This window comes from Dipodomys merriami, unplaced genomic scaffold, assembly GCF_024711535.1.
Source record: "Dipodomys merriami isolate MVZ:Mamm:240054 unplaced genomic scaffold, mDipMer1.0.p SCAF_9, whole genome shotgun sequence".
Classification (NCBI taxonomy): domain Eukaryota; kingdom Metazoa; phylum Chordata; class Mammalia; order Rodentia; family Heteromyidae; genus Dipodomys; species Dipodomys merriami.
The window spans coordinates 12,090,181-12,116,537 of record NW_027206512.1 but is presented as its reverse complement, the minus strand read 5'-3'; the positions used below and the strand labels follow the sequence as shown (position 1 = coordinate 12,116,537).

Here is a 26,357-nt window from a genome sequence, read left to right as displayed (position 1 = left end):
AATCCAACAAAATTCAGATGATCAGCCCTTCTTGGATTGTTTAAATTTGTGGGGGGAAAAAATCAATCAACATGAAATGTCAGTTATATGAAGGAGTCGGTAGACCTCCTGAGAAACAATAATGTCTGTAGAGTTGTTTTCAAATGCTAACCTGAGGATCATCTGTACTTTGGGGATTCTATTTTAGTAAATTTATATTATTTTAGTCCATAAGAGAAAAACGAAGGGTTTCTTCTTAAACCAAAACCTTGGCAGGATGTAATGCTAAGAAGCAGCCTGAGGATGCCAAGCACAGCCCATAGTGTGTACGTCTTGGACGAGGCTGGTTACTGTTGAAGAAACCAGTCATAGGGAATAACTTCCTCTGTATGCAGGAGAAGATTCCTATCATCCAATGTGTACACAGTGATCCTCTCTCACCACACGCCCTTGTCTCCAGGAGCCTCCTTTTGTGATGTATGCTTCTGAAATGACAAATGGGCTCTAATCTTGAAAATATGGATGTCAGTGTCTCCTAGTATGAGGGTATTTCTTTTCTTTCCATATTAGTCCACACTACAACACTATTTTCTATTCCCTGCTACCTTTCCACTGTCAGAGAAAAAAACACACAACCACCTTCAGTTTTTATCTATACATCCTTTCTAAAGGCCAAAACAGTTAGAACCTGGAAACTGTGACTTAGCTCCCTCCCCCACCCCACCAACACCCTGTACATAAGCATCACATATGTGCTTTCTACAAATTGGTATACAGGTGCCATTTAATCGATTCAAATTTAAAAGCTACATCTTCAATGGTCCAAGTGCTCACTCCCTCCACTTCCCCCCCCCTTTACATGTTTTCTTATAAGACATACAGCTTAATCAATTAGCAAACTAAACAGTGTATATATTGGCAATATAGTACAGATGGGTTTATGTCAGAGTAATAGATCACACGAAATGGACCATGGGTACCCCCAGTGCATGGTATCTTGGAAGAGCCCTGAGGACACTGGCAGTAGCATCTCTAAGTAGTGCTGTATGAATACAGACACATGCGGATCTGTATCTACATCCATCTGACTAGGCCAAAAGGAGCAGGTAGATGCAAGATAGAGACACACACATGCTGGATGGGGCCACTGCACACCTTGTCATGCCATTTGAAAGGGCAGTTACAGGTTGCTGGTTTTGCAGCCATTTAAATGACACTTTACGGGAAAGGCTTCTCTAATCGTGTTCAATTTGCTGTTCTGTAGTAAGCATCATTGGAAGGAGACCAAAGCAAGAGCAACTAGAAGTTAAATATACATTTGAGCTTTGCTGCAATACAGAACTTTGGAGAAGGAAGAAGCAGGCTAAAAGATTGGTTTTAAATTTAGATTTGGATTCTCTCCCTTGCTATGTTCTTGACATTGCATGTCTGCATGTGTGTATGTGTGTGCATGTGTTTTCGTGTGTGTGTGTGTGTGTGTGTGTGTTGTGTCTGTGTGTGTGTGTTCTATCGTATCATCTCCTGAAGAATGCTGGGTTTCGCAGGCAGGCGGCTAGTCACCTGCAGCAACCCAGGGGTCCCGCCGAGGCTTCCAGGCTGCTGTCAGTGTCGGATGCCAGGGTCTGGTCGGTGGACATGGAGGAGATGTCATTGACGGACGAGGATGGAGGGAGACTCTCACTGCTGTTCACTGCTGCACCTGTGCTAAGAAAATGAAGACCAACATGACTAAATCTGGAACCAGGCCCAGGTGGATATCCTTATGGATGCAGGAACGAATGGGCAAATGCAAGAGAGATGTCTAGTGTCCATCTTTCACTCAGCAAACCTCTACAGAATGGATACAGGAGTCTGTAGTGGATGATGAAAATCAAAACACAAAAATGCAGAGTTGGCCAGTCACAAGTGATTGGTTTCCAGGCTTGTGAAGTGGCTATCAGACTCCATTCTTATACTAGAAATTACTTTGTGATACTTAAAAAAATCTGATATATATATAAATATATATATATATAGAGAGAGAGAGAGAGATAGATAGATAGATAGATAGATAGATAGATAGATAGATAGATAGATAGATAGATAGATAGATAGATAGATGATAGATAGATAACAACTCCAGCCACCCGATATATCTCACAACCTCAGTCCTTCCAATATTGTAATATAATGGACCTTGGGTGAGGTAGATGCATTAATGTTCTTAAATAGCTCCCCAGATACTGGATGGTCAGCTTAAGATTGAAAATTGCTGGTTAATGAAGAAGATGAATAATCAAAATCCTTTCATGTAACAACCTGATTCTTACTGCTTTTAATAAAGGAAGCATTTATATATGTATCTATATAATTTTCTTTCTATGAATTTTATTTATTGTAAAGGTGATTTGCAGAGGGATTACAGTTACGTAAGTCAGGTAATGAGTACATTTCTTTTTGAACAGTGTCACGCCTCTCTCATTTTCTTCCAGTTTTTTCCCCTCCTGACCTCTCTTCCCTCAAGTTGTACAGTTCATTTCCAACAAAGTGTCTGGTGAGTATCACTGCTGAATTAGTTCGCCCCTTATCCCACCATTTCTATGCTTCCTAAAGGGAACTTTTAAAATGCAAACATGCAAGAGTCCTGTCCCAAAAATATAGACTGAGGAAAAGTGTAAAAATCTGAATTATGTGGAGACGACAGTTCTAGGAAAAGGTAGATATATAAAATAAATGTTATGGCACAGTCGTTAATATGACACCAACTTAAAGTCCACATAGAGGAGCCAGGTTAGAGGCTATGTGTGTATTTGTGTGCATGTGTGCATTCACGCTCGCGCGTGCGCGCGTGTGTGTGTGTGTGTGTGTGTGTGTGTGTGTGCGCACTGGAGCTTAAACTCAGGATCTAGTCACTGGCCCTAAGCTTTTTTGCTAAAGGTTAGCCCTCTTCCACTGAACCACAGTTCTATTTCCAGCTTCTTGCTGGTTATTTGGAGATAAAAGTCTCATGTACTTTCCAATCCTGGCTTGGCTTCGAACTACAGTCCTGAGCTCTCAATCTCCGGGGTGACTTGGACTACACATGTGAGCCACTGGTGTGTGGTCCAAGCCAAGCTTTTGATGTGAGTTGAGAAACAAATAAAGAATATATTTATTCTGTTTTAACTTTCTAACAGACTTGCTTACTTGTAATCTACAAATAACTGAATTATTAGCTTAGATTAATTTGAAATTTTTCATTTTATCTGCTAGTTGAGAACAAAGATTCCTGCCTTTCATAAAATCTACAAAGATATGGACTCTCTGAAGAAACTTATTTAGGGCTGGGAAGGTGGCTCAGTGGTAGAGTGCTTTCCTTGCATGCATGAGGGCCTTGGTTCGATTCCTCAGCACCACATAAGCAAAAAGAAAAAAGCCGGAAGTGGCGCTGTGGCTCAAGTGGTAGAGCACTAGCCTTGAGCTGAAGAGCTGAGGGACAGCGCCCAGGCCCAGAGTTCAGGCCCCACGACCGGACCCAAAAAAGAAAGAAAGAAAATGAAGAAACTTATTTAGTACAGACTTGCAATGGCTTTAAGGATAATAAAGGAAAAATGGGCTAAAGGCATTGTGAAATATAATTAAACCACAACGGCTTGGAGACAGCACATTTCTTTTTTTTTTTCTATTTTATTTATGTCTAAGCAAGATGAGTAGTAAAATTCATGCTTTAATATTTCACTATTAAAATATCTCTAGTGTTATCACCTAATAAAATAGAAGGCAAGGAATTCTTATTAGAGTTGTAGCTTATCTAATAATATATAGTATTTGGTAAAAGTTAGTAAATCCAAAAGTACAGTTAAAATGGGACTGGATCTAGGGAAGACTCAAACACCTAAACTAAGACATACTATATACATCTGATTTGTATTTTAAACTTTGATTTGCTGATTATAAAAATATTGATATAATCTATGAGAATGTAAGAAAATATAGGGAAACAATGACAGGAAGCACCGATCCTCAAGTTAATAGTAAGGAATCTTGGTAAATTCCATTCTAGTCTTCTTGCTGGAAAATTTCCCTAATAATCATTCTATAGCTATCTTTGAAGACAATATTTTCATATACAGAAAATCTTAGGTCCTTTTTCGTGTTCTTTAAGCTAAAAACATTATTACCTCTAATACTAAAATGTCTCCAGTAGAGATTTTTTAACATCTTGTTAACAATTTCTGGTAATTACTCTTATTATCAAAATTATGTGTCAGGTAAAAACTTCTCTGGCTTCAATGTATTCCAACTTTACTTAATTATATCCCTCGTAGAATAATGCAGAAATACTTTATTTCCTCTCCTGATTATTAGCAGACAAGCCTTCACCCCCTTAAACAGGGCAAATACACAGCTCTGTTTCCCCTCTACCTGATCTGTATTCAATTACACCAGCATCCTTCATGTTGTTTTATAAGCTCTGGCCCCTCACAACTTAATAGATCACTATAGGCTTCTCAAAACCCTTTCAAGTTTCTCCTATAATTTTTACAGTGTAGAAATTAAAGACACTAATCAATGCCCAATCAATTGTGAGATTTTTTTTTCTCTTACTGTCCATTTGTTGCTTGGATGATATATCCTTATATTGTGGATGATTTTCTAATCACAATAATATACTTTAGATTTAGTTTTGATGAGATAATTCCTATCTCAGGTCAAAACAAAGTATGCACATCTCATTTTTGTAACCATTTAAATAAAGCTTTATTTAAAGGCATGCCAAACTAGTTTCTGAAGCAGGTGCCAAACTATTTTCCTGCCAGCAGTTCTAAAGAATCACTATTTCTTCACACTCTCATTAATACTCTTTACCATCTGCATTTTTAAACAGAAGCATCTTATGGTATGTGAAATGAAATCTCATTGTGGTGAGATCTGTAACTGCATAATGACTGATGGTGTTGAATATCTTACTGGTCATTTGTATATCTTCTTTGGAGCTTAGTCTACTCATATCCTTTGGCCCATTGTAACTTATGTCTTCTTATTATTGGTTTATAAAAGCTCTTTACATAGTGTGGATAAAAGTTTGTTAAACATTGCAAATGATTTTCTTCTATTTCATTAGTTATGTTTTTACTTTCTCAAAAATGTCTTTTGAGCACAAATGTTTATTATTTTGATGCAATTCGCTGTATTTAATTTCGTGCTGGTACCTGTGTGTGCTTTCAATATCCCAGCTAAGGAACCATTCCCAAGCACATATTGTGGAAACTTCAAATTCCTGAATTTTTATCTAAGAATTTTATAACTTCAGCTATTTTATAACTTTGGCTCTTTTATACTTGTGACTACAACCCATATTGAGTTGATGTTTGTGTATGTTATGAAATACGGCTTCATTGTTACTTCTTTGAATCTGGACCTGCATTCATTCCGATACTATTTATTAGCCCATCAAAATTTTGACATCCTTGTCAAACAATAATCAATCATGTATGTGAGGAATACAATTTAGTTCTATCCCACTGATCTAAAGGTAAGTCTTCATGTGGTGTTAATAGGGCCATAGTAATTAGGTTGTAGTTTTAAAAATTATTTTTCTGCTTTAATTCCCTATAGGAAATACTATACTAAGGGCAATAAAGGCCAACCTTAAAAGCTGTAGCTTCTGTTGCTAGGTTAAAAAACTGTCTCCCAGTGTGAGTAACCACCAGGGCTCATCATTAAAACTACATATGCTTATTTCCTGGCTTTTTTTTCCGCAACCATTTCTGTAAATTGTAACAGTTCTAGAGGAAAGGCAGAGACAGACCAAGAATAAATTCATTTTCCAAGTTCTATGTATATCTGCATTTTCTTTTAATGTGAATATTGGAGCACAGAGCCAGGTCTAATGGCCTGGACAAAAGAGGTGAGTAGAGATAATCTTTGCAGCTAGGTTAGTCCGGGATTCCTTTAATAACGTCTAAGCCATTACAGGAGATTAATTTATTTGCTCATTTTTTATGCCAGTATTGGAGCACAGCTTTTTAGTGGTTAATTAGTGATAAGTGTCTCTAGGAGCCCAGGTTGGGCTCAAATTGCAATCTTCAGACCTCAGCTTCTTGAGTAGTTATGCACCCAGCTACAGGAAGTTTATAAAAGATAAATCTGAGGAAAGAAGATTGATATGCAACTAAATTGCATGCAACCAAAAGGGTTATTTTATATGGTCTTCTAAAGCAACATTTACTGTGTAACTATAAAACCAGGATCTAGAACAACAGCTTTTCTTTAAAAATTGATCAGCTTTTCAGGAAATTTACAAAAGAACTACTTTTAGACAGTAAAATTTTTTGTGAATCAAGATCATTGTTTTCTGTTGTTTTATGTATTAATTGCTTAGAGAAAGTAAAGCTTAAGAAAACTAAAGTTGAAGCATCGGTTTGTTTTAACATCTTTAAAATAAAGTTTGATTTGTAACTGATTAAATGATTCACTATTGTTTTATAATAAAAGACATGTTTTACTGATTTATATTTTCTAACATTTCAAATGCCTAAAGAAAAACATTTAAAGTCTAATGGTGGTACTGGAGGCATTGACTACCTAGCCGGGTGCCAGTGGCTCACGCCTATAATCCTAGCTACTCAGGAGGTGAGATCTGAGGATCACAGTTCAAAGCCAGCCCAGGCAGGAAAGTCTGTGAAACTCTTATCTCTAATAAACCACTAGAAAAACTGGAGTGGCACTGTGGCAAGCAGTAGAGCACTCGCCTTGAGCTGAAGAGTGCAGGGACAGCGCCCAAGCCCAGAGTTCAAGCCCCACGACTGACCCAAAAAAAAAAAAGGTATCGACTACCTACCTAAGCAAGAATTCAGTGAATTCAGTGAATTCAGTGAATGCAGTGCTGGGAGGAAAAAAAAGCCTAAAAATCTTAACATAATAGTCCCATTGTGATTAGTGCCTTCACATGCTAGACAAAGAACTAAAATTTGGTTTCTGCGTTATTACATTATTATTAAACAGTTAACATTTATTTAACTTTATTAAATGTAATGTTTTACAAAACATTGATACATAAAAAATAAAGCAGGTTGAGAACTTTAATCTCCCATGTTTTGATAAAAACTTTAATAAATTTACATATATATAATTTCAACTATATAGTTATTTGTAATATAAAAATAAATCATATATGTTATATAACTTATATTTTATTATGTAAAATATGTAAAGTAAGTTTATATATAAAAATTTTTTCTCTATCTTTTCTTTTTTTGGGTGGGGGACCGGTCGTGGGGCCTGAACTCTGGGCCTGGGCGCTGTCCCTCAGCTCTTCAGCTCAAGGCTAGCGCTCTACCACTTGAGCTGCAGCACCACTTCCGGCTTTTTTCTTTTTGCTTATGTGGTGCTGAGGAATCAAACCCAAGGCCTCATGCATGCAAGGCAAGCGCTCTACCACTGAGCCACCTTCCCAGCCCTTCTCTATCTTTTCTATTATACTAATTTTAGATCATCTGAGGCATGACTATAGATCAGTAGAGGCCAATCTTTCTTTATTAATCTCCATTTAAAAATGAAAATAAGGGCCTGGGAAGGTGGCTCAGTGGTAGAGTGCTTGCCTTGCATGCATAAGGCCCTGGGTTTGATAAGCAGAAAAAGCCAGAAGTGGCACTGTGGCTCAACTAGTAAAGTGCTAGCCTTGAGCTGAAGTGCTGATGGACAGCACCCAGGCCCAGAGTTCAGGCCTCATGACTGGCAAAAAGAAGAAGAAAGGAGGAGGAGGAGGAAGACGAGGAGGAGGAGGAGGAGGAGGAGGAGGAGGAGGAGGAGGAGGAGGAGGAGGAGGAGGAGGAGGAGGAGGAGGAGGAGGAGGAGGAAAAGAAACCAGGATTTTAATGTAAGATTGGTATTTTAAAGAGATTTTCTCAATTGTGAACACCTGGAAAGTAAATCATATTTCAAAGTATATTGAAGAGCTGAGAGTTTATATGTATGTGTTTTTAACTGACTAAGAAAGAATATATACATATATATATTTTATATATATATATATATATATATTGTTTTTGTTGAAACAAGTTCTTGTTATACAGATCAGGCTAGACTTGAAATAATGGTAGGCCAGGCCACACTACATAACCCAGGTGCCCTCCAACTCACATTCCCCCTTCCTCTGCCTTCTGAGGGCTGGCATTACAGACATGTGCCACCATACCTACCTTGTAAATAAGCAGTGTAATTTCTATAGTTTCTATTCAAAGTCTTTGCAGGTTTATGACATATGCCTAAGTCATTCTAAAGATGGTACTCTAAAGAGCCATTCAATTCTTCAAGTTCAATTACCTAATTCTCATGTGATTGAAATCTCAGAGAAACTGAATTGTAGGAGAGAATTTACTTACAATTTTTGTGATGATCCTAAACTACTTTTCTACTTGTTTTTATTATTTGACAAACAATGTATTTTTCTCTCTGAATGAGAATTTCTCTTGGTTTCTGGCAGAATTATGCTCTTTCATGGGCAAGCTGGTTTTAACTTTGTAAGCCTGGCCTGGCAAATTCTGTTTGAGTAGAACACCTAAGATGCTAGCTTTCATTTTAATATTGAAGCTCAGAAATACTCAGCATAGGGGACACTCTTCCAAAACCTCTTATATTGCACAAATTGGCTAAGAAGGGCTTTTCCTTTATACTGCTTTTCTCAACTACAAAAAATCAGACTGACAACAGAATATGCCCATCACATCTGAAGGAACCAAAGCCCAGAATAATCGACCAGTAATGCCCTGATGGAAAAAGGTTCATTCAGAGATAAGAGGAAAATCAAGATAGAAATGTCCCTCCCCTAAAAACAGTAACTAAAGTGAATAGGGTCAGAGGGTTCTTCTGCATGCCAACTGTCCTTCCACTAGGTGGCGCAACTGGGCCTTTATGTTTGTGTTCTGTTTGTATGTTCTACTCATGGTGTTTGAGGCACATGTATGTGGCCCATTTTTTCAAACTTATTCCTTCAGGTGCCTTTGGTGGAATCCACGTGTCAATACAGGAATAGACAGCCAACCAGAGAGCACAGCATCCCAATATCTCAAGATTGAGGAAAGACCAAGTGCTGATAGGTCACTCCTGAAATCCTAGCTACTCAAGAGGCTGAGACCAGGAGGTTTGAATGAGACCTGGAGAATTGAAGCCAGCCTGGGCAAAAAAGTGCCCAAGGTTCTAAGTAACCAGCATAATGCCAGATTGGAGGTAGCCTGAGAGAGCTGTTAGCAAGGAAACCAAGCAAAAGCATGAAGCCCTGAGTTCAAGTCCTAGTGTGCTCACACACGTGCGTACGTACACACACACACACACACACACACACAAAGATTGAGGAATGGACAAGAAAGAGGGAGACATATAATAATAATAAGGCTCACTTAATAAAATTATATTAAGTGAAGTAAGCCAGGCCCAAAGAAACATAGGTCCCATGGTTTCCCTTATTTGCAATGTCTAGTATATGTCTGAGTCAAGCAGAAAAGGTCAGATAAGTTGATGTTAGGGAAATGAACCCTAAGATATGTATTCAAATTTTTTTTTTCTTTCATGCGATTGTTTCTAACATATTTATAAGATGATTTCTTTGTTGCTTTGTATGTCCCTCCCCCACGGAATAACCCCTGCTTTCACTGTATTTGATGTTGGTATAATTTGTGGAGGGGAAGGGAAAAAATAAATTGTTTAACTAGGGATACAGGTGGACCCATTGCAACAATGAGATGTACAAGTCGTTATGTCGAAAAATGAACTTTACAACTTTGGTGCGGGAGAATGGGGGGCGGGGGAGGGGAAGGGATGCGAACGGGAAACAAAGGAGGAGGCAACAATGCTTAATAAGAAATGTACTCATTACCTTGCCCATGTAATTGTAACCCCTCTCTACGGTATTTTCACAATAATAATGATAATAATAATAATAAGGCTCTGAAAAATTAGGATGCTGTCTCAAAAATTCTTTTTCATCTCCAGCTTCCTATAGAAAATAACATGCTGGGAGATGAATGGCTTACTCAAAGCCTTGGTTCCTGGTACTAGGAGGAACTTATATTCCAGTTCCAGGAAAGGCCCGCAGCTAAATTTACTTTTTGTTTTGCTTTAGTTGAAACACTGTTATGTAAAAAGTAAGACAGGGGCTGGGAACGTGGCTCAGTGGTAGAGCACTTGCCTTGCATGCTCAAGGCCCTGGGTTCGATTCCTCAGCACCACATAAGAAAAAAAAAGCCAGAAGTGGCGCTGTGGCTCAAGTGGTAGAGTGCTAACCTTGAGCTGAAGAGCTGAGGGACAGCGCCCAGACCCAGAGTTCAGGCCCCACGACCAGACCCCCCCCCCAAAAAAAAAGTAAGACAGGTTGAGAATTTTAGTCTCTCATGTTTTGATGAAAATTTTAAATAACTTTACTTATATAAAAATTATTAATTATGTAATTATTTGTAATATACAAATAAATCATACAGTATGCCATTTATATTTATATATAATTAGTTATATAAAATATGTAAAGTTTATATATAAAACAAATTAAATATATATATATATATATAATTTTCTTTGTGTGGTTGTATTGAATACCAGAGCCAGTCATCTTCACTTGATGTGACTGTGTCTATCCCAGAATCAGACCTTATGGGCCACAGGCTCTAGTAAAGTAGCACAATCGTTAATATTTTTGCTGTGTTGCAAGGTTTGAAATCAGTAAATGTGAATCCTCCAGTTATCTTCTTTCAGTATTGTTTTGGCTTCTCTGTGTTCTTTAAACTCCAGATTTCTGCCTTAAGTGACAACTCTGATTTTTGCATTGTGGTTAATCTGTAAAAACCAATTTGAGGAGTAATGTCACCTAACCACCCAGGACCACCACAATGGCTGTCCATTTCTTTTAGTCATCTTTAGTTGTTTTGTTTTTTTTAAACACTACTGTCATTTTCAGGACACAAAGTTTGTTACTATTCCTAATATTTTTTTCCTTTTTGATGGCATTTTAAACAGAATTGTTTTCTGTTCATTGCTAATGTACAGAAGTATATTTGTTTACATAAGAAGTTTTGGTGGCAATGGATTGACAGAGCAAGTGATTATATTAACATCATGTATGTTATATTTCCAGTGCCCTCCCTAGCAATAAACTCTCCATAAGTAAGGAATCTTTTTTTTGAGGGTAGACACAGCACTGTTATTGTACTTACGTTTGTTATTTTTTAGTGTCAAGGTGATGATGTACTTATTTTAATAGGCAGCATCTTTTCAACACACAGTAGAATTGTCTAAACGTTGCACATACAAGTCAGTCCGATGGGGTGGTAGAGTAACCCTAAGAAGCCACTACGTATGGTAAGATTATTATAGCTTTTCATCTATTATTAGGCATGTTTGTGTTTCTCTTGCTTCTTTTTTACTCTCATTATCCTGTAGTTCTCTTGTTTTTCACAGTGTATTGCTGAGCACAGAGTAAGTATTCAGTTTAATAAAATAAGAGTCAAGGTTGTCTATGTACTAGTATGGCTAGGTTCAGTGAAAAAAACTAAATTTCTCAATGCTCTGAAACTGGTGAAACTATTAAGACTATTGGGCCAAGGAGAACCATCTTGCATTAGTCATCTTTCTAACGGCCCTACCCTTTATATTGTCAATACTGAGTATAAATTACCATTAGTATTTAACTACTCAACATTTCAGAATCTACCAAAGTCTTTACCAATTATACTTCTAGGATTTCATTGCCTACCTAATATACTTGATTTCTTACAGAATAAATTCATTAAAAGGCTTTCCTTTCCAATGCTTCCTATTTAACAATCTAATTGATATTATATTGATATTGAATTGGTTTTCTTTTTCTTTTTCTTTCTTTCTTTCTTTTTTTTTTTTTTTTTTTTTGTTGGTTGTTGGGCTTGAACTCTGGGCCTGGGCTCTGTCACTCAGCTCTTCAGCTCAAGGCAAGTGCTCTACCATTTGAGCCACAGGACCACTTCCGGTTTTCTGAGTGGTTTATTGGAGATAAGAGTTTCATGGACTTTCCTGCCCCGGCTGGCTTTGAACCATGATCCTCATATCTCAGCCCCCTGAGTAGCTAGGATTACAGGCATGAGCCACCAGCACCCGGCGTTATATTGGTTTTCTTGAAATTTGTCACTTTGAGAATATTTATGCCACAAAAATTAGCTGTGATTGTTAACTGTTAATGAACCCACCCATGTTAGAGGGGTTCTTTGTCTTGGCTGGATCTCCTCTACTGAACTATAATAAATACCTCCTGATGGCAACAACTGCTGGCTTGAAGCTGCCCCTATCAAATCTATTTTTATATAGATAAGAACTGAGCTTTGTAAACCATAAAACCAAACACAAATAGAAGAGACAAGACATGAACCTTGGCTTCAAGTTAATTTACTGCTAAGTACTTGTGAGCACCTCTTAAAACAGAATTGAACTGAACTGAATCATTTTGTAATGTCCACTTGCCCAGGACATTCCAGCAGTGATAAATTTCCCTTATTTTTGTAATATTCAGCTGAAACCAGTATAGATACATGTAAAAAAATCATTTGCCAGCCAGGTGCTGGTGGCTCACACCTGTAACCTAGCTACTAAGGAGGCTGAGATCTGAGGATCACGGTTCAAAGCCAGCTAGGGAAGGAAACTCTGTGAGACTCCAATAAACCACTCAGAAAACTGGAAGTGGCACTGTGACTCAAGTGGTAGAGCTCTAGCCTTGAGCTGAAGAGCTGAGGAACAGCGCCCAGGCCCAGAGTTCAAAAAAAAAAAAAAAAATCGTTTGCCAGCCAGACACTTTGTGGCTCATGCCTGTAATGCTAGCTGCTCAGGAGGCTGAGACCTGTAGGATTGTGGCTCAAAATCAGCCCAAGCAGAAAAATCTAAAAGACTCTATTCTCTCTCTCTAATTAACCATTAAAACGCTGTAATGGTGTTCATTTTGATAAGCATCATTTTATATAATCATGTGCACATAGCAAACTCCAAGAAATGTAAACAAGAAGTTTTGTTGTCCTGTTAGTGTTACTTTTTTTAAAAAAAAAGATTTCCTTTTTCTTTGGTTTATTCCATTTTGTTGCTGTTTTTGACTTCTGTACCCTTTGTCTTGTATCTAAGTTTATCTGATTTGGGGAGGGAAAGGAAAGCACAGAAACGGTGGGACAAAGGGTGAACCAATTCAGCACCGATACTCAGTAGACACTATGCTGGAAATGAACTATACAACTTGGGAAGAGCGGAGTTGGGAAGGGAACAGCTGGGAGAGAATGAGGGAGGAGGTGATACGGTTAAAGGGAACTGTACTCATTACCTGACTTATGTAACTATAACCCTTTGGTACATCACTTTTACAAAAAAATTGTAAAATAAAATAAGTAAATGAATAAAATATAAAATAGTGGACAGGAGATGCTAGTGGTAGAGTGCCAGGCATAAATAAAAACGCCAAGAGAGCTTGAGGCCCTGAGTTCGAGCCTCAGTACTGGCACAAAAACAAAACAAAACAGTTCATTGACCATCCAGGAAGCATCCTAAATTATGAATGAAAACAGCATTAAAAGGAATTGAAAATACTAACAGCATATTAATGAGGAATATTACTTTACTTACATTTTACTTTTAAAATTAGCTTTTATGGAATTAAGTAATTTATGCTTATGGGGATTTCTCAGCTAGAAGTTATATAAACAAAAAATACTCATTGTTTTGGGGAAGAAGTGTGATCTGCTTTTTCAGAGGAAATTATTTTCCTGTCCACACTCTTCCAAAGAAGAAACAAAAGGGCAGATACAATGAATGAAAAGAAAAACTAGAAGGGAAAAAAAAATGTCTGAGTTATACTTTTTTCTCTGTCTTCATGGTCTTGAACCTTAACTTGTTTGAGTCTGACATATTCCAAATATAAATGAAGACGCTTATTTGACTGTACCATGACTAGCATGGAAGGGCACACTCCAATGGAGGGAAATTCTCTGCTGAAGAAAAAGGGTTGTACATAAAAATACATAGGGAGCCCTTTGTTTGATGTAGAGACTGAAAACTCTCTAACTGGGTGTTTCATTTCTCAGGGAGAAGAAAGGTGGAGAATAGAGAGCTGCTAGATGCTATGAGCTCCTGTTTATTCTAACCTAACCTTTTGTATCAAGTGCTTTTAGAGGAAAATTAATTTCTATTCATGGGCTGCTGTTCCCCCAGCAATCTTTACAAATCAATTCAGGAAGCAAGTAGCTGTGCTATTCTGAAAAATAAATCACTGGGCAAGTGAAGTCAGATCGCAGAAGGGAGCACATTTATTTAGGAATGCACCTAAAGTCCAGATGTGGTTCCTATTGATAGGCAACAATTCCATCAATAAATTTCAGACCTATAATTTACCCAGCAAATTGTGTTTGGCTTTCCATTGACATCTTTAAAGCATCACTAAAGCATAGCTTTGGCTATCGGAAGCATTCTGTCCCAGGGAATTTCATTCACTTATTCTCCAGCTATTGGATTCTAAGTGTTTCTTTACGTGAGTAATAAGAGAATCTATACTGTAAAACTACTTTATCTGAGTCATGTAAAAAATAAAATATTCCATGAAAATATTCATGGAAAAGGGGCAAATAAAATGTAAAAAAGGTGTCTTTTTAAAAGTTTTGTTTTTAAGTAATGAGTTTTTTTTCTTTACAGTCGTTTACTGCATATACACCCCTGCACAGTCAGAGAGTGGTGTACCAATAAACTCACCAGAGGTCAAAATAATAAAAATAATAAAAAATAACCTCTGTCCACTTGCATGTTGTAAATCTTCCCGGCCTGGTTTCCAGCTCCCCATATGAATGAGATCAATAAATTCCCTTGGGGAAAGACATGTCCAGTTGTTCTTATGGACTAGGAGGGTTGGCTGGAACACAGGGTTAACCTATAATCCCTCCATGACACAAACAAATGCACCACAGATAAATATGTCATAGGAAAATGGTGCACACATCAGTTAACAAAATTAAGTCAAATATTTCCCCTTCAAAAACATCTAGTGAAAGATTGAATGTCTGTGGCAGAGGGCTTAAAAGATGTTCTTGCTGGGTCTGTGAATTAATTAAAAGCAGGATAAAAGCTGGACACCCAGATCCCTACATTGTACCTGTGCCCTTTGATCTGAGCCCTCCTGTCCTTCTTTCACTTTGCAATCGCTTCCTGGAAGGTCAGGATTAACCCCTGGAAAGCATCTGTGACAAAAGGCAAACTGGCCCTCAGATAAATAACGCCTTCTTATTATTTTGTGACAAGAGTTCAAACTACTCCAAAGGAAGCAAACAGCCATCTTGAAGTCCAGGAAGGCCAGGTTTCAATGATTCCCACAGGACTCTGTCTGACCAACACTGAGAAACTAAACTGTAGGACCACCTCTCTGTCACCAATTGCCAAGGGAACCCACTTATGATTTGAGATGATCTACATAACCTTACTCTTACCCCAGGTCCTGTCTACTTAAAACTAAGGCAAATGTCAATATTCCTGAAAATGCTTGAAAGACATACTGAAATGCTGTCCTCTGATTGGCTTCCATGTAAGGAATCTTTTTTTTCCTGTCCTTCACAATCTCTCTCCAGTTGGCATATAGAAGTGAGTGGCCAGGACTGACATATGAGACTTCTGGAGTTCAGGCCCAAGGTCTAAAAACAGTTACAATGATTGTTCATGGACAGTCATTTTAACTATATTGGTGAAATTTAGACATGAGTTTAAGTACCTAGTGGTTTCTTATTTATTAAAGGTAGTTGGAATATGTAGTGTAGCTTTGACAATTAGGAAGAACAAGGTGAGTAACTTATTTTAGAATTAGCCATTAACCATTCAACTACACAGGCCTCCAAAAAAATTTCATGCTGGTGCAAGGAAGGAGGGTGAAGGAGGATGAATATAGTAAAAATACTTATTGGACATGTGTGAAAATGGGACAATCAAGCTTGCTGAGACTGGTTTGAAAAGGGAAAGAGGAATGAGGGAGAGAGATGAAGAGGGGAATTCTAATCAAGGTATGTTGTATGCATAAGAACATGTCAAAATAAATCTTGAAAAATTAACTAATGCTAATAAAAATGTTAAAAATAACCACAAAAAAAGAATCAAATTTCCACTTGAAAGCAACAAACATTTTGATGAACAAATGCCAGCAACATACACTTGCTGCTTGACTCACTTATCTTAATAGAGATTAACAGGGTGATTAAATGTGTATCTTCATAATATGAAACATACTAATTTTAACGCTGCAATAAAGCTATGATCGTATTAAATTCTTTCTTTGGAATAACACCTAGAAACATTCTGAGAAAGGAAATGAGTGGTGATTTACAAACTAACATGTATTTATTGAGCTACTGTTATTGAGAGAGACTACTAAGACATTGAATGGTACATCAAGATGATTGCATCCTTTGTTCTCAACAAATGTATAACCAATAGGTAATAAGGCATGAGCTTCAATATTTAAAATACAAGGAAAGTAGAAAACATAGGAAGGAAAGACCCTATTCTTTGAGAAAATAGGAAAAGTCTTTTGCAACAAGGTGGAATGGAAAACAATAATGGTAACTTGAAATGTAAGTGAATAGCATAGATTCTCGTGCAGTTCATTCAGCCCTGGTCTGAGATAATGGAATATCTTTTTGGGTGGAAACTGACATCTTAGCTTCTTAATGACTGGATAAAATATGATCTGGTCCAGGGATAAATTTTTCAGAATTAGTCATACTGCCATGACTAGTGACATCTTAAGATAGTTGGATTCTGGAGGCTGCAATGCTTGGTAAGAAATGTATGCATTATCCTGCCCATGTAATTGTAACTCCTCTGTACAGTATGTTCACAAATAAAATTAAATTAAATTAAATTTAAAAAAAAAGATAGTTGGATTCTGTCTGTGAGCTCATATAGCTGCAGTGGGTAGAACACACAGATAAGTTAGAAACAGCTTCTACAGACTTTATCAATCTAGATGCTAGAATGAATGAGTAGTGGGGACAGGTGGAGGGAAATCAGATTGCCTTTACCCTCCCTGAGGAGACTTAGGATAAACTGGACAGAGCCTCAAGTGCAATAGTGAGAAAAGCATGCAGTAACTGAACTGTCCATTTGGGTGCAACAGTAGCAATGGATGCAAATCAGGTATTCAAAGAAGATCAGTAGGAGTAATTTCTCAGTCTACACCCTTTTCTCTGAAAACATATGTCTATATTATAGATTGAAAGTCGGTCCAAATCAGTTTTCCTCTACTCCAGTGATTTGCAGATGTTATTCCATACAGCATGAGGCTGCATGTAGTTAAAATAAACAAAGCTAAAAATAAACAACCACATTTTCTAAAACTCAAAGCACTAGTAAGCGTAAGAGGATTCTTTTGATCTTATGAAACATTCCTACCTATAGAAATGTATACATAAATGATAGAAATTTGTAAGAACAAACTTGTGTTGGAGTAAAGGTTATCTAAGCTGATTTTAAGTAGAGCCTAATTTAGTAAATGCCTCAACTATTGTTTCTTTAACGTTGAGAATGAAGGAGAAAGTTGAGGCTCGATGAACGTATTTCACTTGACTAAATGAACGACTTCATAACCCAAGAGGCATTATGGCAGTTTCAATGAGAAGTAGTTACTGTAAAGCTAGTTCAAGTTCTTCAGGACTTACTGCTTTCTTAAAGTAAGTAAAAAAGAGAAAGAGAAAAGAGAAAAAGGGAGGAAAAGAAAAGAAAGAAAAAGGAAAGGAAAAGAGAGAAAGAAAAAAGAGAAAGAATTATTGTGTTAGGTCATCAATCACAATAATCTGAATGAATGCCTCAATAAAGATCAAAACAAAATTGAAATCTTAGGAAAATAGTCATATGAAATTTGTCCAAATGGCCAGGCACCAGTGGCTCACGCCTATAATCCTATCTACTCAAGAGGCTGAGATCTGAGGATCATGGTTCAAAGCCAACCGGGGCAGAAGAGTCCTTGAGACTCTTATCTCCAATTAACCATTAGGAAACCGGAAGTGGCACTGTGGCTCAAGTGGTACAGCACTCGTCTTAAGTTGAAGAGCACAGGGATAGCACCCAAGCCCAGAGGTCAAGCCCCACGACCGACCCCCCACCCCCAAAAAATTGTCCAAATGCTATGTTATTCTTTGCAACCCCTGATAAAAGGCCTGTAAAATACACAAGTATTTACTGGTTATTCACTGAGAGTGAGTACCTGAAGGAGAAGGTTGTCCTTTTACTACGCCATTTTTAGTCTTTTCTTCTGAATTCATGACTTCCTTGTAGATAAGTTCTGTAAGAAATAGTTATCCATGATATTAAAATTTTATCCTTAATCCATAAAGATTAAAATTTGTTAATGACAACATTTTAATGGGGTTGATAAATATATATAAATGCATGCATATATAAATACACACATCTATGTACATATATATGCATGCATATATACTCGAATAAACATTTTACTATTTTCCGAATATTTTGTGGCGGCAATTCCTGAAGTGTTATTGTGTGATCAGTTAAAGACTTCATTGTTTCTAGTTTGGAGACCAACTGTTATTTCGTAATCACGGCTTAAGAGGTACGTATCCTCATAATTTTAAATTATTACCTATTCTACAACTTGCATCCTTCATTTTTCGTTCAGATTATGTTTTGGATTTGTAAATCTAAATACGTTTAAAAATACATTTTGTTCATTATCAAACTCTTAACCATCTGTGGCTTTCTCATTATTAGAGTGAAACTTGAAAGTCTTCTGTTCTATTTATTTTTTCCTTCTTTAACCGAAAATTATTTGGCGCTACTCATACGTGTTTTGTAATAATATATAATATAAAGGTATTTTATTCTCCAATTTACTCTATGTTCTCCTCCAGTGATGTCCATATCCTACCACTTACCTCGTCCCTAAGAATACTTTCCAAACCAAGTCTTTTCCATCTACCATCTTGACATCTAGCTATTCCTTCACTTTCTTTTGCATATGCTCATTCATGCACAAGATTCACCAACATGTACCTTTAGACAGTGGAATCTCTTTACTCTCTTTATAACCACATTGCTGACTCCTACTGCTGGCTTTACTTTTATCTTTTATATATCCTTACATATTTGTGATTTTTCCCCAACATATATTCACTAATTTTTAAGGTAGGTCAAAGCTTCCTTTCTTCAGATCATTTCTTGATATTCCTCCCTATTTTCTTCTGATCATCTGACAACACCTGCATTTGATTTTCTTACATTTACTCTTCTCTGTAGTTACTTAAGAGTAGCTTAACAATTTTTTACAAGTTCAACCTGTTTTTCTGCTTTGTTTCAACCTAAGTGTAATTTTGAAGATGTAGTATAAGGTTGGAGAAGTTCTGAAAAAAACAGATAAATATGTTTATTGGTAAGTTTTTAATGTAAAGCCTGATAGTTACACATATTTTTTATTTAAACCTCCAAGTCATATAAACCTAGTGAAGTAATTCATGTAGTAACTTATTTAGCTTATAAAGTTAGCACAAATGTTATTTTACGTTTCACATGATAGTTTTATGTTCAAACACATTGCTTAATGTTTATATTTTCAATGAAGTCAGCCTTTCACCATGGCAAACATTTTGACAAACAGTATTAGTTTGAGGTGTATATGTGTGTGTCGCTACTGGGGCTTGAATTCAGGGCCTCATGTTCTTGCTCAGAGTTGTCACTCTACCTCTTGAACCACATCTCCACTTCCAGCTTTTTGCTGGTTAGTTGGAAATAAGGGTTTCACAGACCTTTCTGCCCAGGCTAGCTTTGAGCCACAATCCTCAGATTTTAGCATATGAGACATTGCCACCTAGCTTAGTACCACATTCAAAATATCAATCATTAATTCCTATTCATTATTGTACAATGTAATATTCTATTAGTATATCTTATTTGAAGTTTTACAAGCTTTGAAACAATCTTTTCAAATCTTGCCCTTGTGACGATTGAACCCAGAGCATTATACTTGCTAAACTGCACTGAGGTATAGCTCCAGCACAAGAAATTTAAAAACATCTTTTAGTAAATTGTTTTACAGAACAAAGTCATGGGGATGTTTTCCACATCCTGAGTATAGGATGTAGAGAGGATTGGATAATTTGGCATTCTGAATTTCAATACAGCAAAGAGCAGATGTTTGAATATAGTAAAGTCACCTTTCCACTCATCAATGGTATGTTCTCTTTCATCCAGCTGTTTGTCATATATCTGAGGTGGAGGCTGCGGAAGAAGAACAAATAATACATTTTGAATTATAACCAAAATGTAATGAAACTTTCACAAAGCACGTGAATACATTTCTAGTTATTGACTTGGGGTATAATCACAACAATATGTAAATTATGGGGTAAGTACAAACAGTTCATGAGTTAAAGTTCCCTCACAGACTTGTGGGAGATCTACTTCTATTGCACTGCTTTTCACTGACCATGTAAGACAGCAGAACCCAAATTCCAAAAGCTTGCTTTCCAGAACCTTCTGCTTTAGAATCCAATAGTGGCTGGCTCACTATTTGTTAGCAAAGGCCTAGAGTTTCAGTTTCTGCTGTTCATTGGCCAGCAAAGAGAGCAACATTAAAACCTTCCCAGGCGGGCAAGATCATGTCCCAATTTAAATCTTTTCAGAAAAAAAAGTCTACAATTTTTCTTCATAGACCATAGTGCTAATCCCCAAGATAAAGGAATATCTAGATTAGTCTTTTTTCTTGATGCATCATAAAATGCATATGTGTAGCTCTGTGTTCTATATTTAAGTGATTTGATATCCCTCCCAGTAGTCCAGGCAAAAGAAGCTATTAGTTGACAATGGAGCAGGGCTATCTTGTACTCTGAGGGGTCCCTGGGATCGTCCTTGCCAGGGAAATGATGTGGCAGAGTCCTCAGTTGTACTCAGGCAGACAGCATTGCTCTTCTTTCAAGAAGCTCAGATTTTTTTTTTCATGCATCTACATGCCTTCCAGGAAAGAAGTGCTCCAATTAACTCCCTAGCCTCTTGCTCCTCATATTTTGACTCGGAATATCTATCATAGGTGGGATATATGTCACTTAATATAAGCCAAGTGACATAGAAAAATTAATAAGCCATATTACATGGAAAGATAAGACAAAGGAGCTACACCTACTGTTACTGGATCAAGTGCATAGAGGAGCTACAAAATGTCTAGGGACACAGCACAGGGGAGCCTAGACTTCATCCTTGTCCAGCACTCCACCAGCAAGGGACAAATGAAAAGAATTCATCCACAAGAGTGAGTCAGAAATATTAAGATGTGGTTCCTTCAAAAACATCTCTTTGTCCAGTAACCAAAGGATTATGCCTATAATCCTAGCTCCTCAGGAGGCTGATATCTGAGGAATGCCCTTCAAAGCCACCCTGGGTAGGAGAGTCTATGAAACTCTTACCTCCAATTAAGCACCCAAAATAGCTGGAAGTCGGCTATGGGTCAAGTGGTAGAGCGCTAGTTTTGAGCACAAATGCTCAAACACAGTGCATGGGCTGTGAGTTCAAGCCCCAGGACTGGCCTACACAAAAAAGGCTCTTTGTAAGAAAGGCTTGGGACACACACACACACACACACACACATACACACACACACACACACACACACACACACACACACACACACCTTGTGGTGTCTGTGAGAGGATCTTTGGCTCACAATCAGCCACAGAGGCCCTTTCTTAAGATTCAAAAATCTCAAGTAGCCTGCATGTAACAATCATATCCACCCCCATAGCATGCTGGGATAGCTCACATCCACATCCTGTAGATGCATCTGGAAATGAAAACAAAAGACTTTGTCCAGATGTGGTAAGACACATTAGCATGATTAGTGTCAGAGAACTATTCTTGGGCCAAACATTTCCTCAGCACCTATTATGGCTAAAGGAGTAAAGGCTTCCAGTAAAGCTATTGCTATTCCAATGTCAGTCAATGCAACAGTGGTCAGCAACGAAGCAAAAGCAGACCTCTGTCCCTTATTGTCCCCAACAGTAGTAAGCGCACACAAACAATGACCAAGGTGAGATACCTGGGAGATCAAGCCTTGACCAGGAATCCTGACTGGGATAGAAGCTTCTATCTCAAATCATGAAGGATTACCCAAGTGATAGGAACACTGATTCAATGAGTGAGTGAATAAAATGAAGTCTTTTTTTTTAAGTTTCTGAGGCTGCTATCTGAGAAAGAAAATGCAAAGACATTCTCTGGTGTGTAGTTCCTAGGTGCCATTTTGCTCTGCTGCTGCTTCCTGGCAATGAGTAACTGCGGTTAGGTGGCTGGCCACGTGGCTGTGTCCAGGACGCCTGTAGTGTGAGTGCGCATGCTTGCAGAGCCTGGAGCTCTGTGTTTAGTTGGCACCTCTTTCTCTAACAATAGGATCCTCGGAGACTGGCTTCCTCCCACAGTGAATTTTTCCATTCAACTTTCAAAGTTGAACATGGCTCAAGAGTAAAGTTTCTGCCAAAGTCCATAAATGCCATTTTCAGCTCGTAACAAAGCTATTTTGAGATTTTCCTTGGAACTTCAGCATACAGCTGTTGCTGATGTATAAAGCACAAAGCACATAAACTCCAACCACACACTACAAAGAGGGAATGCAATGTGCTGAGTACGAGTGCTTGCCTTCCAACAAATCATTTTAAAGTCACTTGTGTTCGTAGTAATCATTGCAATGAGCTACATATTCAGGTTTGGGTTTTGCTTTCTTTTCTGAAAAGAGCAAATAAAAGGTCACTTACAATGGCAGGATCCATTTACATATATCTTCTGTATGACAATATACAAGAGTAATAGACCAGAAATGCAATGAGATAAATGGCATCACATATTCACACACACACACACACACACACACACACACACACACACACACACACACACACACACACACACATACACACACACACTTTAGCTACTTGGGTAGTTATCATTTGGATATGTGATGAACCATAAAGTTTTCTACCTCCATCTGCTAAACAAAGGTTGGTGTTTGACTGCTCTTTCCTCTCCTGTCAAATGGGAAAGCTACTTTATTTTGTGAAGGAACCACCCTAAAGAGAGAGAAAGAGAGATATGTGCTATTGCCTAACTCCTGTATTCCTAGCTTCTGAAGAGGCAAGATCTGAGGATCACAGTTCAAAGCCAGCCCAGGGAGGTAAGTCTGTGAGACTCTTATCTCCAATTAACCACCAGAAAACCAGAAGTGGAACTGTGGCTCAAAGTGATAGCTTTGTGCAAAAGAGCTCAGGGATAGCACCCAGGCCCCAAGTTCAAGGCCCACAACCAACAAAAATAAAAAAAAAAACAACAAAGATAAAAGGAAACAGATGATATGTGTAGAGTTCCTCCAGTTTCTGACTTTTATTTCTTCAGATTTGTCAAGATATTGATGATTAATATTATCTTATCTCTAGAGATTTGAATTTTACTTCTATGGTTGTACCTTTTGAAGAAATTGAGCCTTATATAGATAGCATAAAGAATAACCTAATACATAGTATATTTATGTCAATGACACTATATGTATGTTAAAAATTGTTTCAATTATATACATGTATGAATAAGCACCTGATCACTATAAGTTAATAGATATTCAAATTCCTTTCTTTGTCTATTAAATTCATTTAATAAAGGTCTTGTCTACCCTCATGTGCCAGACTATATGAGAAATTGATATTTAAAAATTGGTTAATTTGATGATCTCAAGGAACTCATAACTTTCTGAAGTAACATTGTTACAAACAGTGATATATGTACAATATTTATTGCACATGTACCAAAATGACAAAAGTTGTGTCTAGAAAAGCAAATGAGTCAGGCTAGACTTAGGTACTCTGACATGGAAAAAAAGACTTTGGAAATGTAGATGTTAGTGCTGATAAATGGAAGACAATGGGAAAACAGGATGGTCCAATCTACAATTGAATTGAAGAAAGATTAGCACAAAGGTGAGCTGAGGAACTTGTGTATGATGTAGAAAACTATTGAGGTTATTCCTTAGTAAGGAAAGTAAGGATAAACAAAAAATATACATCCAAGAATAATTATACATTTTAGTAAGTAAAATCGATATAAATTGGTCTTTTACTGGACACATGCAATGAAAGAAGAATGACACATTGATTTTTTTTTCTTATGTACTAGTCCTAGGGTTTGAACTCAAGCCCTGGTGCTGTCCCCGAGCATTTTTCTCAAGGCTAGCATTCTATCACTTGAGCTACAACTCCTCTCCCAGCTTTTTGCTGGCTAATTGAAGATAAAAGTCTCATAGACTTTCCTGTTATGGCTGGCCTTGAACCATGGTTCTCACATGTCAGCCTCCTGAATAGCGAGGATTACAAGCAAGATCTACCAGCACCCAGCAACAGCCTGATTTTTAGTGAGTACCTGGGCAGAAGATGTTGTTTGCAGAACCGCTTTAAAAAGTAAAGAATGCAGTAAGCAAAGTAGGATAGGTGAACCTATGCTCCATGTGAGCAGAGATGTTGATTTGAAAATTAACTGTGAGCTGAAGTTGTAAAAATGCTTGTTGACTGGAGGTTTCTGTACATATGAACATCAACAAGAACAGTTGGCTGAAAGCATGAAAGTCATGGAGATAGAAAGGTAAAAGGACCAAAGTAGACCCTTGTCAAACGACAAGGCTTAAACAATTGACAAGAGAAAACAACTCTATCTTAACATAGAATGAGGAGGAGGAGAAAATGGGGAGGAGAAACAATGCAGGAGAAAGAGGAAGAAGGGAAATATTTGAAGAAATACAGGAGTGGAAAACATTGCACTTTTATAGAAGTGAAATAACCTGTGTTTTTAAAAGAGAGAGTAACATATAAATGAAACAGTAAGGCCAGCCTGGACAAAGTGTGATGTGAATGAGACTCATCCTAACACACAAGCTGGGTATAGTGGTAGGCCTCTATAATTCCAATTACACAGGAGGCCATGGCCTGGAGGATCATGTTCCAAGGTCATTCCAGGGGGTGAGGGATGGGGGAGAAATTATGAGACCCTATTTGAAAGCTAACTAAAGCAAAAAAGAACTGGAGGTGTGGCTCAAGTGGTAGAGTGCCTGCTTAGTAAGCACAAGGTCCTGAGTCCACACCGAAATATAGCCGAAAGCAAGAAAGCAAGATAGCAAGGAAGGAAGGAAAGAAGGAAAGAAGGGAGAAAAAGAAAGAGAGAAAGATGTGTAAGAAAAATAATCTTTTCTTCATCTGCCTCATTTAAGTAGTGTCATCCTTTTCCAATTTGCAAATGAGATTATAGAAACTCAGAGAACAAAAGTGATTTTTCCATGATCATAGAGTTAATTTGTGACAAATTTAGGCATAACATTTATAGTATCTTACAGGAAACAATAGAATGAAGGAATTCGTCTGAGTTGCAAAAATATTAAGTTAGATAATTCAATGTGTGTGAAACATTTTCATTAAAGACAACTCTGAGCCTGACTCTGATTTCCATTCCAATTTTCTGTCATTGCACACATGAGACTCTATCTGGCAACCGTCATACACGCAGCCAAGGCTTAGACTCTTCAATGCTTTCTGTCAAAATATCTTAGTCATCAGCAGTCTGTACACACAAATCTCAAAGGAGATGAGAGCCAGATATGAGAATCTTCCAGGCACAGTTGTTACTTTTATCCATCTTTGAACCTTGAATTGACATTTTTTTCTATACCAGTCATGTTCTGAACCATATGACAGCCATCAAGTTGTTGGGTTTCTTCTGCTCCTTTTGTCCCAATTAAGAATCTCTCTGTTCTTCTGCCTTGTTAAAGATGCCAATAAAAGCTTTAAATAGCCCTGTCTTTCAGTGTGTACATTCACTATTAATTCAGCAATTGGATCAAAGTAAATGATATAGCATGTTTGTCACGTCATGCTGAATAACACTTTGTTTTTTCTTCTTGAGCCATTACATTGGTAGATGATTATTGCCAAAAAATGCAGTGTGAATTGAAAGGCTCTAACCAATAAAGTAATGTTTAGTCAAAACATTAATTAAATTGGGCTGGGAAGGTGGCTCGGTGGTAGAGCACTTGCCTTGTATGCATGAGGCCCTGGGTTTGATTTCTCAACACCACATAAGCAAAAAGAAAAAAGCTGGAAGTGGTGCTGTGGCTCAAGTGGTAGAGCACTAGCCTTGAGCTGAAGAGCTGAGGGACAGCGCCCAGGCCCAAAGTTCAGGCCCCACGACCGGACCCAAAAAAAGAAAAGAAAATAAGCAATTTAAAAATCTAACATTTCTTTGAATCTATGCCTAATGAATAATCTTTCCAATGAGTTACAATTTCCAATGAGTTAATGAATAGAAATTCTTAAGGTTTTTACTTCCTAATTAGGAAAATAAGTATTTAGATAGAATAACTCTCA

The 26,357-nt window shown here is 37.5% G+C and overlaps 1 protein-coding gene across 4 annotated transcripts in view; it reads right to left on the bottom strand.

The window, feature by feature from the left end:
* Nucleotides 1-745: 745 nt before the first annotated feature.
* Mapk10 (mitogen-activated protein kinase 10) overlaps nucleotides 746-26,357 on the bottom strand; it is a 318,234-nt gene continuing 292,622 nt past the window's right edge. For 3 of the 4 annotated variants that reach the window (XM_070012339.1, XM_070012342.1, XM_070012340.1), the window contains 3 exons: nucleotides 20,136-20,199; nucleotides 18,170-18,247; nucleotides 746-1,678 (listed from right to left, as the gene is read on the bottom strand). In XM_070012339.1, the coding sequence (XP_069868440.1) occupies nucleotides 1,536-1,678; nucleotides 18,170-18,247; nucleotides 20,136-20,199 (285 nt within the window). In that variant the 3' untranslated portion in view covers nucleotides 746-1,535. Of the gene's footprint in view, nucleotides 1,684-18,169; nucleotides 18,248-20,135; nucleotides 20,200-26,357 lie in introns of all 4 variants that reach the window. The other variant, XM_070012343.1, reaches the window with a different exon arrangement.